This window comes from Branchiostoma lanceolatum, chromosome 13 (genome assembly GCF_035083965.1).
Source record: "Branchiostoma lanceolatum isolate klBraLanc5 chromosome 13, klBraLanc5.hap2, whole genome shotgun sequence".
NCBI classification, from domain to species: domain Eukaryota; kingdom Metazoa; phylum Chordata; class Leptocardii; order Amphioxiformes; family Branchiostomatidae; genus Branchiostoma; species Branchiostoma lanceolatum.
The window spans coordinates 17,211,925-17,225,922 of NC_089734.1; the positions used below are offsets into that span (position 1 = coordinate 17,211,925).

Genomic DNA, 13,998 nt, shown 5'->3' on the forward strand with positions numbered 1-13,998 from the left:
CAAATTGATAGCCGTTTGTCTCCAAATTGCTTCAGAGTTTGTTATCCATACCATTTTCAAAGAAATTTCCTATTTGCATTGCTTGTGAAAACACTTACAGTGACCAGGCATGTCCCGAGAGTTAACCTTTAACCCTCATCCGACCGACACATTTTTGCGACGAATCTGGCCGTATGGGGTCCAAACGGACCCCATTTTGCTTTGCCCCCTAAATATATTTCTGGTGGATCTTATTGTAGTTATTGTGCATATCCTGTTACAATAATCTATGGAGAATATTTTGACAAGTTTTGGTGTTGATGATTAATGCTCATTATCATAATTTATGCAGAAAAAGAGGAGAACCCGCATTTTCCTTTAACCCTATCTAGACTTGGGGGGCTAAAAGTGCCCGCGCCAACTTTGACATCGTATAACTGCCAAATGACGTATGGTAAGACTACCATACTTGGTGACTTTTCCTAAAATTTAGTTGGCAACAATTCCATGATAATAGTTTAAGTTTATCATTTTTCCTGTTGCCATGGCAACGGGTTTATGGCAGGCATTTTATGCAAAAAGTCACTAATTTTGTAAAAACAATGATATTTCTCAGGTTTTCTTGCTCAACCACATTAGTTTTCCGACATGTATAACATCATATGTATTTAGATGTAACTTTCATGATTAATTATTCATAAGTTATACTAATTTGATTACGTAATCGCTAAACATCCAAGATGGCGGACAAGATGTTTATTTTAGGTATAAACAGGCTTTTTGCCTTCAAAATCCGTCACTACCTGGTATTTTCTTAACCAGAAACATTTGGATTAACGTTTCCAGTCTCTTTCTTTTGTGACTTGGGGTCATAAATGGAAAAATGTAATTTCAAAATTTCAAAATGGCCGGTCCAAGATGGCGGATCCCAGGGATCGCTAACGACACATGACGTCATTCTATGACGTCATTTTGACGTCAACGTAATCGCCATTGACGTTGTATGCATTGACATACCTTAAAATCGATAATACACCCTATTATGTTTAATACCTTTCAATATTATGGGACTTCCCTATTTAGCCTATAAAATCACATCGATGACGTCATAATTACGTAATATTACGTCATAACGTCACAAAATTTACCGAAATTATAAAACTTTACACGAACATCACCCACTGCAAATTTGGTGAGCATACATTGTACCGTTTGGAAGTTATGAGGAATTTTTTTCTAATTACGTAATAAACAATGCGAAATCATCTGGGGTCCGTTTGGACCCCAGCGGACAACACGCACACTTTAGAGTATAACTTCCGCAAAAATCGGCCAATCCCGGTAAAAATTTCTCAGGAGTTGTAAGACATGTACATGAACAAACTCATGGAAGGAATTTTTTCTCCAACGAAGAATGTTGATATGGCACACATTAAAACACGCTTGGGGTCCAAACGGACCCCATACTGTCGGATGAGGGTTTTAAAGATTCATAACTCGGAAAAAAATCACGATTGGAGAAAATTAAAGACTCAGTGAAACAAAATAACGAAATACACAGGATGTTCGTGCTTATTCTAATGCGTCAGTCTAGTGTTAACCTTCTTTACATGTTGGTGGGATGGCTGCTTGTATGTAAATATTACGTCATGCAACCTTCCTTATTAATACGGACTACCCTAGCAACCTTCCTTAGTGACTTTAGACGGCAGATACGTCATTGCACTTCGATGACACGCGCCCAACTAGCCTATTCTCCAAGCAGAGGTTTCGGTCGAGTAGGTAGAAGTGTCCGGAATATTTTTACGTCTTACTCTCAGAAAGTCTAGTAAATATGATATTCAGAAGCTTAACTTGAGGAAAGCCGTTTAACTTAACACAATGATGCATTTTAATTTCTGGTGAAAGCGATATTGTCCATCTACTACATTTTTACGCAAAAACTTAACATCTTCTACTGATCATAAGCAAAGTACAAATTATGATTTTACAAAGTGATTTTTCAGTTCTGAGTCACCTTAAGGGTTTTTGACAATATCTGTTATAGGTTTGAACTATTTCAGATGAAATAATACCTAAGGTTTAAATATTTCTAAGTTTTCAAACACTTGAAACTACAACTTTGAATCTATTTGAACTTATTGGAAAGATTTTAAAGTGACTTAAGATATTCTAAACAAAGAAGAAACTATGCATCTAAGTGATTCTATATGATTCACTAGAAATCAAGTACATTAATTTTGCTGTTATTCATCAATTTCAATTACCCATGATTTGAATTAGAAAATTATCCTTTACGGAAAAGTGATTTGACAGCGAAATTTCATAGAAATAAACCACTCTAAGAAAGAAATTTGTGTGAACTACAGTTGAGACAACTAAAGCCCCTGTAACAGTTTTGCGTATATACAAGCTTGCATGAGTTGCGTACCACTGTATAACATGTTTTTGGTTTAGGTTAAGTTTGCAGCCGAAGAAGTAATTCTTTGGTTTAATAACTGTGGGTCAAAGTAGAAGACAACTTCCTCCCCGCAAAATTTACTAAAACCAAACAAAAAGTAACACGCGCCCTTGAAAATACGCACATGTGTGTCAGGGCCCTAAACCCTCGTAGAGCACTCGCTGCGAACCTTGCACGCTCCTTATGTGCCCGCTGCGTCCCTTTGATCCATCCTTGGGCGCTCTTACGGCGCTCTCTCTACGCTCATTGTTGGAACGACAACATGTTAAAAACAGTCGCCGAGGTGACGGTATGCATGGCGCTCTCCGTGCTCTCCCTTCACGCTCACAGGGCGACGTTGGCGCGCTCTCGGTGCTCGCTCCGCGCTCCAGCAAATTTGAGGTCGCAGAGAGAGCGTGAGGCGAGAGCGCGGTTCTAGTGGAATAGGGGTATTAGTCAATCAGCTCCATCCCAATTTGGCAGTGAACTTACTGTCTTGTCTTTTCAATCATACTTTTTACATTTTACATTACATTCCAACATTAAAATCATCAAAAATGACAAAAATCCATTCTTGGTCGTAGCGAGTTCGATGCGCGATTGCCGTCTACGAGATCGGGAGCCTTGTGTTCATTTTTCGCCATTTTTCGATCAGGTTAGTTATACTGTCTAACATAAGGCGGTTTAGATTACTCGGTACTATTTTTAAAAATATCTTACCTGTCATAAAGACAGTGAGAAGCATCGCCACCACGGCGGGAGAAAGCTTCATGGTTGCGCTCTTCCCCAGCCCGCGGTAAGAAAATAAGACCAATTTTGTAGTTCTGTAAAGTTTTGACTTGTCTAGCCCTCCTGGTCCTCCCCCATAATCCAGCCAGCAGGAAATTTGCTCAAGACAAATTGTCAGCAAAGTCTGTCCAAATAGCCTGTCAATCAAAGTTGTTTACGACGAACTCGTTTCTCCCCGTTGGGAAGTAAACAAGTCTAATGCAATTCTGTAGCGCAAACACCATTAATAGACGAAGCCAACGAATTGAATTTTGGTGTTGTTAACACAATCGCTCAAAACCCGTCTATTTATCAGATATTCCAAACTTATTCAGGAGGGTCGGACGCTTTTGTGTCAATATATTAAACCTCTTCAAGTTTACAGCGTCGTTCGTATTAAGTGTCACATGTAGAAAGGCCCCAATACCTAAATACGCCATGCCTCTGACAGAGTAGCAGCTGAGTAATCTTTTACTGCTATGCTAATCTCTGCGTCCTTTACAATGAGTTAGGGTCTATCACCTTTAACAGCTGCCGCCATACACGGCAAATATTTGTTAAGTAAACCCCTTTCATCGGTGGCGATAACAGTGCATGTTGGCTGGGACGTCGTACGTTTTGTGACAATTTTTGACAAGGAAGACTTCCTTGTGTTTCTGTGCCCGTGATACGGGATAGACAACTGTGGTAAACGTTAATTATGCGGTAGGCGCGTTTACTCAAAGCCACCATGAAGTCCAGTGCTGAATGGAAGTCAACCGTATTAGGTTTCCTAGCTGTTATAAGTGAGTACACTTTGTCGTTGTTGTTATTTGAGTGAAATGGTACACTGGATTGGTGAACGTGGTCATTTCTGTCGATGAATATCTAAAACTTTGTCACTTTGTGGGAACTCTAATATCGATTATCCTACACAATGAGTTACGGGAGGCGATTGATACAAATTTCGAGCGAAGCTGGTGTGTTATTCAAAGGGTCGTTATACTTGCAATACAGATATAAAATATAAACAACGCATTAACACGAAATACAGACATAGCAGTGCGTATAGCGTTGCTTTATTACATGGGGTGATTTGAACCTTTGAATTTAGCCAAGTCTTCAATTTGAACAAAATAGAAGCTTGACCCTATTAGGAATAAACTTTTACGTGCAGACGGTGTCCAGTTTTGCTATTAAGACAAACTCCAAACATATGAAGATTAGTTTTAAAGAGTCTGCAACATCCTTAAATAATCTACATGCACACCTGTCGGCATTAAGAATATTAACAATATGACTTTTTTCTTGGCTTGTTTTAGTGTTTATGACCAAGGCCGACAGTACCGACCCCTGTACGGACTACCACGAGATAAACCAAGTCAGACGGAGTGCAGCAGCCGAGATGGAGGCCGGACACTCTCTCCTGTGTGACAACACTTTATCAAAAGGCTGGTACCGGTTTATAAGTTATGTTGGTGGTGAGATCCCTACAACCTGTGTGGAGCCGTATCACTGTGGGACCCAGGTTCCTATATGGATGAACGGAACCCTACCGACAGACAGTACTGTAGTCAACCGAACGGTTTGTTCTAATTACGGTGTACCGGGGAACTGTTGTCCTTTCCCGTGGAACATCCAGGTCAAACGGTGTGTGGATACACAAGGGGTTTTCTACGTGTACGAGTTGGTGCCATCGACTAGCTGTAATCAAGCATACTGTGCAGGTACGTATGTTTTGGTGCTATATTATATTCTTAAATGAAATGGAACTTGGTATTCCTTCGTTTGTGTAACAGACTTTTAAAAACTGTTAATGCCTTACATATATTTATGTTTTTGTCATAGTATGGCTGAAAATGTATTTAAAAGTTTTTTTTTCAAAGAAAGCATTTCATGTAAACACAATCATCGTCTCTACAGGAACACTCCCAATATGTCCAGAGGGGGAGGTCTATGACCAATACAACAACGTCTGCCTGGGTAAGTACATGTTTTTTTGTTTTGTTTTTTGTTTGTTCTTGCTTAGGCCATGTTGATTTGATTATATGGATAACATCATCTATGGACCCCAAACCTGATTAGAGAGCGCGAATAAAAAATAAAAAAAAATCGGAAAAAAGAATTGCCTTCATTTTGAAATCTAGGATGAACAAAACTAAAGAAACTGAGTTCTTAGTACACGCTAATATAGATTCTTTAATTTTGTTCCTTCAAAACTTCTTCTTTGACCTTCGAATTTACTTGGACATTCTACGAAAAGCATCCATTATCCGAAATATCTTTTTGCAATTTACAGCTTACTTTTTTTCATTTTGCAGCAACTTCTGTATGGTTTACAATATGGTCGAAAATTTTTTTGGAAACGGCCGAAAATTGATGCGCGCGCGGATGTCATTCATATAAGCAAATCAATATACATGGCCTTATTTCAGAAAATGTAAAACCGTATATGCTCATATATGGACGTCTAAAAGTGATAATATACCCTTCAGATATTTGACGCAAGCTACAGTCAAATCATTAGCTGTTACAAGCTAATCGAAGTGGGTTCCGAAATGGTAGAATATGTGATGAGGATCTGTTACACTACCAGAAATACATTTTTCTTGTTTTCTCTTATTCAAAATTTATTCAAGGAAGGAGACTTTCTGATTTCAAGAAATACATTATATGCACGAGTTAAATTTTTTTTCTTAGAATGTTTGTCTTGAAGTAAAATTATCTAAGAAAGGGAAGAGAAATATTCTAATATTTTCTTGAACATAAAAATAAAAATAATCTTGAAGTCAATAAAAACAAGAAATTTAGACTTGAATTTTTAGAAATTCTTGAGGGTGAAAGTCTTGTTGAGATTCACCAACAAATTTTTTTTTGTTCTTTCTTGTTTTCTTAAGTTGAGAAAGATTTTCTTATACAAAGGAACGCAAGAAAATTCAAGAAACCTTCTGGGAGGTCTAACCTCCCTCATCTCAAAAGTATGTGAGGACTTCGTGGCAACTTGGATGCTGCAGGATACGAAGAACAGTATCTCTCCAAACCAGTTTGGAGGGCTCAAGGGGCGATCAACAACGCATTGTCTTATCATTTTGGCTAATCAACTCTATGAGGCAGCAGACAAACGAGGAACTTCCAGCACTTGGGTATTGACGGATTTTAGCAAAGCTTTCGACCTAGTGGATCATACAGTAGCAATGAAGCACCTGATCAACCTGGGAGTCAGGCCAGAAATTATCCCCTGGATTGTCAGTTTCCACTCACAACGCTCGCAGAGAACCAGATACCATGGTGCGCTTTCCAAGAAGAAGGAACTCACGTGCGGGCTCGCTCAAGGCACCAAGCTGGGCCCGATAGTGTTTATAGCTCACGTCAACAATCTACCAAACAGCATGAACTCACCGTCGAGGGCCTTTGTTGACGATTTGAACCTCGTCGAATCAAGGCGCACATCCGAACCATCTAAGCTGCAAAACGACCTGGATAACCTGTCAAGCTGGACCGAGAAAAACAAGATGAAACTTAACCCCTCTAAGTGCAAGGCTGTGCACATCTGCTTTGCCCGCAACCCTCCACCACCACCCCCTCTTTCCATCAATGGACATGTGCTGGAGGTAGTGCCCATTGCAAAATGCTTGGGAGTCATATTTCAAGCAAACCTGGGTTGGGAAAGTCAAGTTACAGAAATGACCAAGAAGGGAAACCAACGATTATACTTGCTGTGCAGACTTCGACAATTCAACTTACCAGTGGAGGATTTGCTGACGGTCTACAAGTGCTTTGTTCGCCCAGTTTTAGAGTATGCCGCCCTGTGTGGCATGGAGGTCTGACAAACGGACAACGGAAGAAAATTGAGAACATACAGAGGCGTGCAACGAGGATTATACTGGGAAGTAGCTACCACAGTTACTCACTGTCATGTCAAGTATTAAACCTAGAGAAACTCAATGATAGACGGGATGCCCTTTGTTTGAAGTTCGCGAAGAGCCTGTACGCCTCAGACGAGTACCGACACTGGCTTCCCAAGCGTAGAGGAGACGTCAGCGGTAGGGTAACGCGACAAAACAATCAACTAGTAACATTGCCAGTACACACAGAGCGCTACAGAAACAGCCCAATTCCATATCTAACTACTTTGCTAAATAACAGTATGTAGACAGGTGCATAAGTTGATATGTGAATGAAAACCCCATCAAATTTTAATTCTTGTATTGTTATTGTATTGTTAAAGGATCATGTATTGTATCGACGACCAAATACCAATGTAAAATGTTCAAGATTAGTAAGCAATACAAACGCTGAGATTATCCTATTGCTGTTAATCATATCAATAGAATTTAAAAAAATACTTTTAATCTTTAAGGCCGTGAATTTTATGTATAGGATTTTACCCAGCTGTATATTAATCAATTGTATTGCCTACAGTCGATTTTTTACTCATGTGAAAGGAGTGTGCAATTCAGCCTAAAGGCTGCGAAATGCTTCTGTGAAATAAACCATTATAAACCATTATTATTATAAAGTCTATTTCAATTCTTACACAAAGAATGTTTTTCTTAAGTTAACTTAAACCAGGAAAGTTCAAGAAAATATCTCTAGCATGCTGCTTTACAATAAGAATTTTCTAGAAATATAAGAAAAATTGCTTTCTTCGGCCTAATATAAGATTTGTTTTTTTGTTTCGTCAAATTTTTATTCTTACAAATACTTCCCATAAGTTATTTTTCTTGAAAATTTGATTCAACTAGAATTATTTTCTTGAACTTTCGTGGTTTAAGTTAAGAAAATAATTCTTAGATGCAAATCTTGTTTGTACTTAAAACAGGGATTCTTGTCTGTGCTTAACACAGGGATTCTTGTTTGTGCTTATCAAAGTGATTCTTGTTTGTGCTTAACAAAGGGATTCTTGTTTGTGCTTAACAAAGGTATTCTTATATACAGAATAATATTCTTGTTGACAGAAACATTTTGTCCGTAGAAGGAAAAACAAGAAAATAAGAAAAACGATTTTAGGTAGTGTATGTAAGTGTTCCTTGTTGTGAGAATTTCCATGGAAAAAATCAGAGTAATTCTTCATATTTTGTCCACAAGTTAAATTAAGAAAAACGAGAAAAGCTAGAAAGACAAGAAAGTTATTTTCGGTGTACAAAAAAGCAGTGCAAGGAAAACTTTGTGCCATGTATTCAAATATGAAAAAACAAACATTAAATATTTCATATCAAAACAACCGTAGCTCCTGCAAAGAAAGATCACACGTTTGCTTATCTTGCCTTCAACAGCCAACATTCTTTAAAACTTCAAATAAATGGCATATACATGTACAGCTTCTTTTTCACATATTTGCATCATCATTTTGCCCCTTTGGTGTCGAAAGATATAGTACGAACAGGCTGCAGAGTCACTTCTTTCTTCGCCTGTAAGGAAAGTGTGTCCCACTCTTTAATGTGAAACTATATTTTGTTGCACATTGATGAAGGTACATCTTTTATTTCCTGAATCCGTTGACCACTCACTTCAAATTTGATTTTTGTTTCCTTTTCCTAATGGCCGAGAATGTGTAATACATATATTATCCAATCGGGATGAATATTGACATTTATAGAGAGACTTGTAACTAGCATGCAATGGGAAGACCGATGCAGGCCTATTATGATCCACAAAAATACAAACCTCTGTTGCCAGAGCCAAATTTCTAGCCTTATTGAGCAAGTAGTATTGTGTTAGGGAAAAATGGGAACTGTTTTGGTGTAACAGCATTACTGACATGAAACTCCCTTAATTTATCTGATATCAAAGTTACAGAGGGGTTCTGCCAATACGACTGCTCGTACAGAGGGAATACTAGAAATGTACCGGGCCAAACAAACAAGATCGCGTGCCACTTTGTCGGGAGATTGGCTTCGTTGACAGAGGTCATTGTGAGCTAAGTCCAGATAAACAATATTTGGCTTTGAGCAGCGGAGGACAGGGAGAATCGTCTTGTAGTATTTGGCAACGGTGCAGCCGGGAACTCCGTGAAAGGAAATGTCAACGTTCTGGAGCCAGAAATCTGGAGATACCACCCTACCCTGTGCCGTAGAGCAACGACGGAATACAAAGCTGTCAAGGCGGGAGATGAAGGAATGGCCAGTAATGGCTATTCGGCAAGTATGCTCCATATAAAAGAAATTTGAGTACGCTCACCGCTAAGACAGCACAGAAGGGTAGTACTTCGGGGTCAGTTCAGGGCGTTCGCTCGGCACGGGCAGGGTGGGCGACAGGCGGCGGTACGGCTTGCACGGGAAGTTGGCACGGTCAGGGCGGCGACAGGCGGCGGTACGGCCGGCAGTTTGCACGGGAAGTTGGCACGGGCAGGGCAGCGACAGGCGGCGTATGTAGGAGGCGGACGGCGCTCGTCACAAACACGATGGAACGCGCTTTGTCACCCGCACAGGAAAGGTCACCAGCCAAGGGCGCAGCACGGGACAGTCAGAAAAGCAAGGCACAAGACGGCTCCGATTCACGGGCAGGACAGGAGCAAATATTTGTCTGGCCTGCCCGCACGAAGTCTGTGATCGACTGGGCCTAGTGTGGGAAAGGAAGTAACCGAAGGGCCTCCTGGAGAGGCATAATCCCCGGTGCCGCCACGATGGCGACATCTGGGGTGCGAAGGAACATTTTATGACAGCCAGCGATTTGTTTCAATTAAAATGCGTTATATCTGTCAGTTAGTACTTTATTATACATGAGTTCCAGGTTAGAGCTTATGTTTTCTAATGTGTTTATGTGCTGATTCCACTATTTCTATAATTTTGTACTGCCCATATATTGCATGGATATAGATTGCAAAATTCAGCTAATCTGTTTTAGCATTGTAGGAATATTCCGAAAGTTGTAGTGATTTATTGAAGCCTGAAAACAGTTGATGTAGGCCCATAATGGACTAAGCTGGGCACCATCATCGTTATTTTGCCGTACTCGTGAGTTGTGAGCAGGTTTTGGTACTAGGTAGCTAACCTGTTTATATTGTACTTTTTACGTAGAGTTTATCGAGACCTGCGGGCGGCAGCTGGAGAAAGGCTACCCGGGTCTGACTGTGGAGCCCTTCGGTGGGTTGTACATGGACGGGGTGAGGCACGTTGCCGCCCGGAAGGAGGCCAAGTTACTGCTGTGGCTGGGGAACAGCTTCGGTAACATCTCCATCCACCAGCAGGTCAAGATGCTACAGGAGATCCGGACACAGCTCAGTGGTATGTAGAGTGTGTCGAATGGCTAGGCTAGCGTCACATATATTATGTTAATGCTATGACGTAATGTTGTACCCATCCGCCATCTTGGTTATGGTTCTGTTGTTGTGAGAGCACTACACGAAATGGCCTCGTTTCCCGGCGTATACGTACCGGTACGCGGTATTTTTCTGTATTTTTGTCGGATGCTGATGGATACTGACGGATACAGGCGGATTCGTGTAAGGTATCCGACTATTTCCGCACCGGTATATGGAATATTTCCGGAAGAATCCGAAAGTAAGGTATTTTCGACGAATACGGAGCCGTACACTGCACGGAAATGCTACCGATCCTGACGGATACGAACAGGAATTTTTCTGTATTTTTGGCGGATACTGACGGATACAGGCGGATCCAACCTGACGGATCCGACTAAATGCGCACTGGGATATGGAATATTTCCGGAAGAATCCGAAAGTAAGGTATTTTCGACGAATACGGAGCCGTACACTGTACGGAAATGCCACAGATCCTGACGGATGCGTACAGGGATTTTTCTGTATTTTTGGCGGATACTGACGGATACTGACGAATCCAACCTAACGGATCCGAAAATTTCCGCACCGGGATCGGGAATATTTCCGGAGGAATCCGAAAATGAGGTATTTTCGACGGATACGGAGCCGTACACTGTACGGAAATGCCAGAGATCCTGACGGATACGTACAGGAAGTTTTCTGTATTTTCTAAAAGAAAATTGCGGATACTGACGGATACAAGCGGACTGTGATCCGGAACCTCAGATCCGGAGGAATACAAAAATAGGAATTTTCGACGGATATGGGGCCGTACATTGCACGAAATTGCCCAAGATCCTGACAGATACGTACAGTATGTATTTGCCACGGATACAGACTGATCCAACATACAGACTTTCTACAATCTTTGACATATTGTGACTCTGAATATGTTTGTATTTGCCACGAATATGTACAAATCAAACACACAAAGTTTGATAGAATGGTTGATTATTCATAAATACGCGTGCATTCTTAATTTAACGATACCCAAAACATTATCATTCAATGACAGGAAGTTTTGGGAAAGCCTGAATGTAACATTATTTCATATTTCAACATATATGCATTTCTAAGTTCAAAAACTATCAAATACAATACGGAAGTTCTATGTGGCTAAATAATCCATTTCGTTTAAGACAGGCCGAGGGACATCCACATACTCAAAGCACCTCTGCATATGCAGGTTAATGTCGGTAAATTGGGGTTGTGTAAGCACAATTGTTATAAAATGTATTACAATTAACAACCATCACATCATGGTGGTAATATTTACTGCCGTATAGTGCACTTGGACCAAAAATTTCTACATGTTCTACATATTCTACTAAAGTAATGAAAGCCTTATTTGTTGCCAGTTCTTCGTCTAAAAGATATAAGATACAAATAATTTCAAATACAGAGGTTGAAAATAGAAACTTCAAAGTAACATTATACTGTCTGAAAAACTCCCATGATGACACGCCACATTTTACACGTAAGTAGTATATGCCATGGAACTGCATGTGTATAATTGTCCTCTCCCCATTCTCTGACTACATCTGAGTTCACTTCTTCCATGCATTCTTGGTAAGGTACAGGCAAGGCTGATTTCTTCTGTATCTAGCATGTTGGACTCAGCTTGGAGTTCATCTTGTGATGAACCAGTTCCTATATGATAAAACCAAATGATGAATAAATATCAATTCACATACTTAGTATTTAAGTAACAAGCAACCCTAGTCCGGGCAAGCTGCCCGATATGATGATGATGATGAACAAGTCACATGATTTTGACATAACTGTGATCAAGGAGATTATATAGACTATATAACCTCCTTGCTGTGATGGGCTTCGTTTCATCACAGCAGCTAACAAAAAACAAGGGACAATGGGTATCCATCATGCCTGTCTCAGCTAACATTGAAGTGTACCGATGATGGACTTAAGCCTTACCGAAGGAGCCTGAGGTACTCTGAGCATCTGACAGCTGATTGCTTTGTTCCAAGCCAAGCTAAGGTCCTCACAACATGTGCTGCATTTGTGAAGGAAGTTTCTGCCGATGCTGTATAGGATATATATATAAAGGGAAATAATGACAAATATTAAACATATCACATAATCACATTTTAAAAAAATGAATCTGGCATCGTTTAATTGAATACGTAAAACTTACATTCATAACTTGAATATGATATTGATCAAACATGTACAGCTATAACTGAATGCAATAATCACTGAAACACACTACTACCTCCACATAAGTTCCAGCTCACTATCCACAAACTGTGGGACCTCTGTGGGACAAATACTTATGACATTCTCTTCCGTTACAGCATATCTTTAATTATCTTTCCCTCAACCGCTTGCTATGTTGTATCTGAAACGTTAACCAGACACAAATGTCTGTTGACCATTGGCAAGAACGAACAAATTGAAAGCTATAAATTTCCTAGATCCTAACGGTGTAGAAATGCAGGTCGACTGGACAATTCTTAAAATGCAAATGCGATGATATGTCAAGCCACAATAGGAGGATAACTGACGTTCAAACTAGTTAGAAACAGGAATTTTCCAATTTATACTTACCAAAGGGCAGTCCCTCTAAATGATGAATCGACTCCCTACCAACTTTACAAGGGGGAGGGGGCGACGAATATTGCATGCACGAAGAAGACTACTTCGCAATGCCGCGCGTTTGAGTTTACACCGAATCCCCTTCGACTCTCAAGTCACTAAAAATCACTGGTCGACCATGGTAGACTCTGACGATGCCATGTTAAGCACAGAGAGTGATGAAACGCCGTTCTTGTCTCCGTGCTGTTCACCGACAAAACCGTTTCTCGCGCCTGACGTCATGACACGCAGTGTCTTGTGGGAGATTGGACACGAATCCGTATTCCGGATACGTCAGGATTTGTCGGAATTGTTGGATCTGAGGTGCATCGGATCCAATCGGAAACGTTCAGTATCTGCTATGATGCACGATTGCGGATCCGCTGGATTTTTCAGGATCTGAGATCATGCCGTGCAGTGTGTATTTGTAAGTTAGGATCCGAAGCAACTACCGACAAACAAACAATCCGATTACCTCTGCCATATTGACAAATATCTGAAAACGAAGGATCCGCGCAAATATCCTCAGGTATCCGAGGCGCATCACGGATCCAGACGTATACGGCGTCGGAATTGCCGGATCTGAGCTGTACCTGGTATTTGTCTGAATTTGCTCGGAAACGTTCCGTATCTGTACCCGAAACGTATGAAGGATCCAGACGTATACGGCGCCGGAATTGTCGGATCTGAGGTGCATCGGATTCAATCGGAAACGTTCCGTGTCTGCTATAATGCGTAATTCCGGATCTGCTGGATTCGTCAGGAAATGAGATCATGCCGTGCCGTGTGTATTTATTCGTCAGGATCCGAAACAACTACCGACATACAAACAATCCGAACATTCCAAATATAAAAAAAACTAGGGATCCGCACAAATATTTTCGGGTATCCGAGGCGCATCACGGATCCAGAGGAATACGGCGTCGGAATTGGCCGGATCTGCGGGCACCTCAGT

The 13,998-nt window shown here is 40.6% G+C and overlaps 1 protein-coding gene and 2 long non-coding RNA genes across 3 annotated transcripts in view; all 3 read right to left on the minus strand.

Annotated features, from left to right (window-relative positions):
- LOC136447743 (von Willebrand factor D and EGF domain-containing protein-like) overlaps positions 1-3,302 on the minus strand; it is a 49,246-nt gene extending 45,944 nt beyond the window's left edge. The window contains exon 1 of the mRNA XM_066446784.1: positions 3,140-3,302. Within this exon, the coding sequence (XP_066302881.1) occupies positions 3,140-3,191 (52 nt within the window). The 5' untranslated portion in view covers positions 3,192-3,302. The remainder of the gene's footprint in view (positions 1-3,139) is intronic.
- A 3,017-nt stretch (positions 3,303-6,319) lies between these two features.
- On the minus strand, positions 6,320-6,973 carry LOC136447547 (uncharacterized). Its single transcript, XR_010757749.1, has 2 exons — positions 6,911-6,973; positions 6,320-6,659 (listed from the first exon to the last, which is right to left on the minus strand). It is a non-coding gene; the product is annotated as an uncharacterized lncRNA (long non-coding RNA).
- Positions 6,974-11,247: 4,274 nt separating this feature from the next.
- Positions 11,248-12,514, minus strand: LOC136447537 (uncharacterized). The gene is made up of 2 exons (XR_010757739.1): positions 12,384-12,514; positions 11,248-12,098 (listed from the first exon to the last, which is right to left on the minus strand). It is a non-coding gene; the product is annotated as an uncharacterized lncRNA (long non-coding RNA).
- Positions 12,515-13,998: the final 1,484 nt, after the last annotated feature.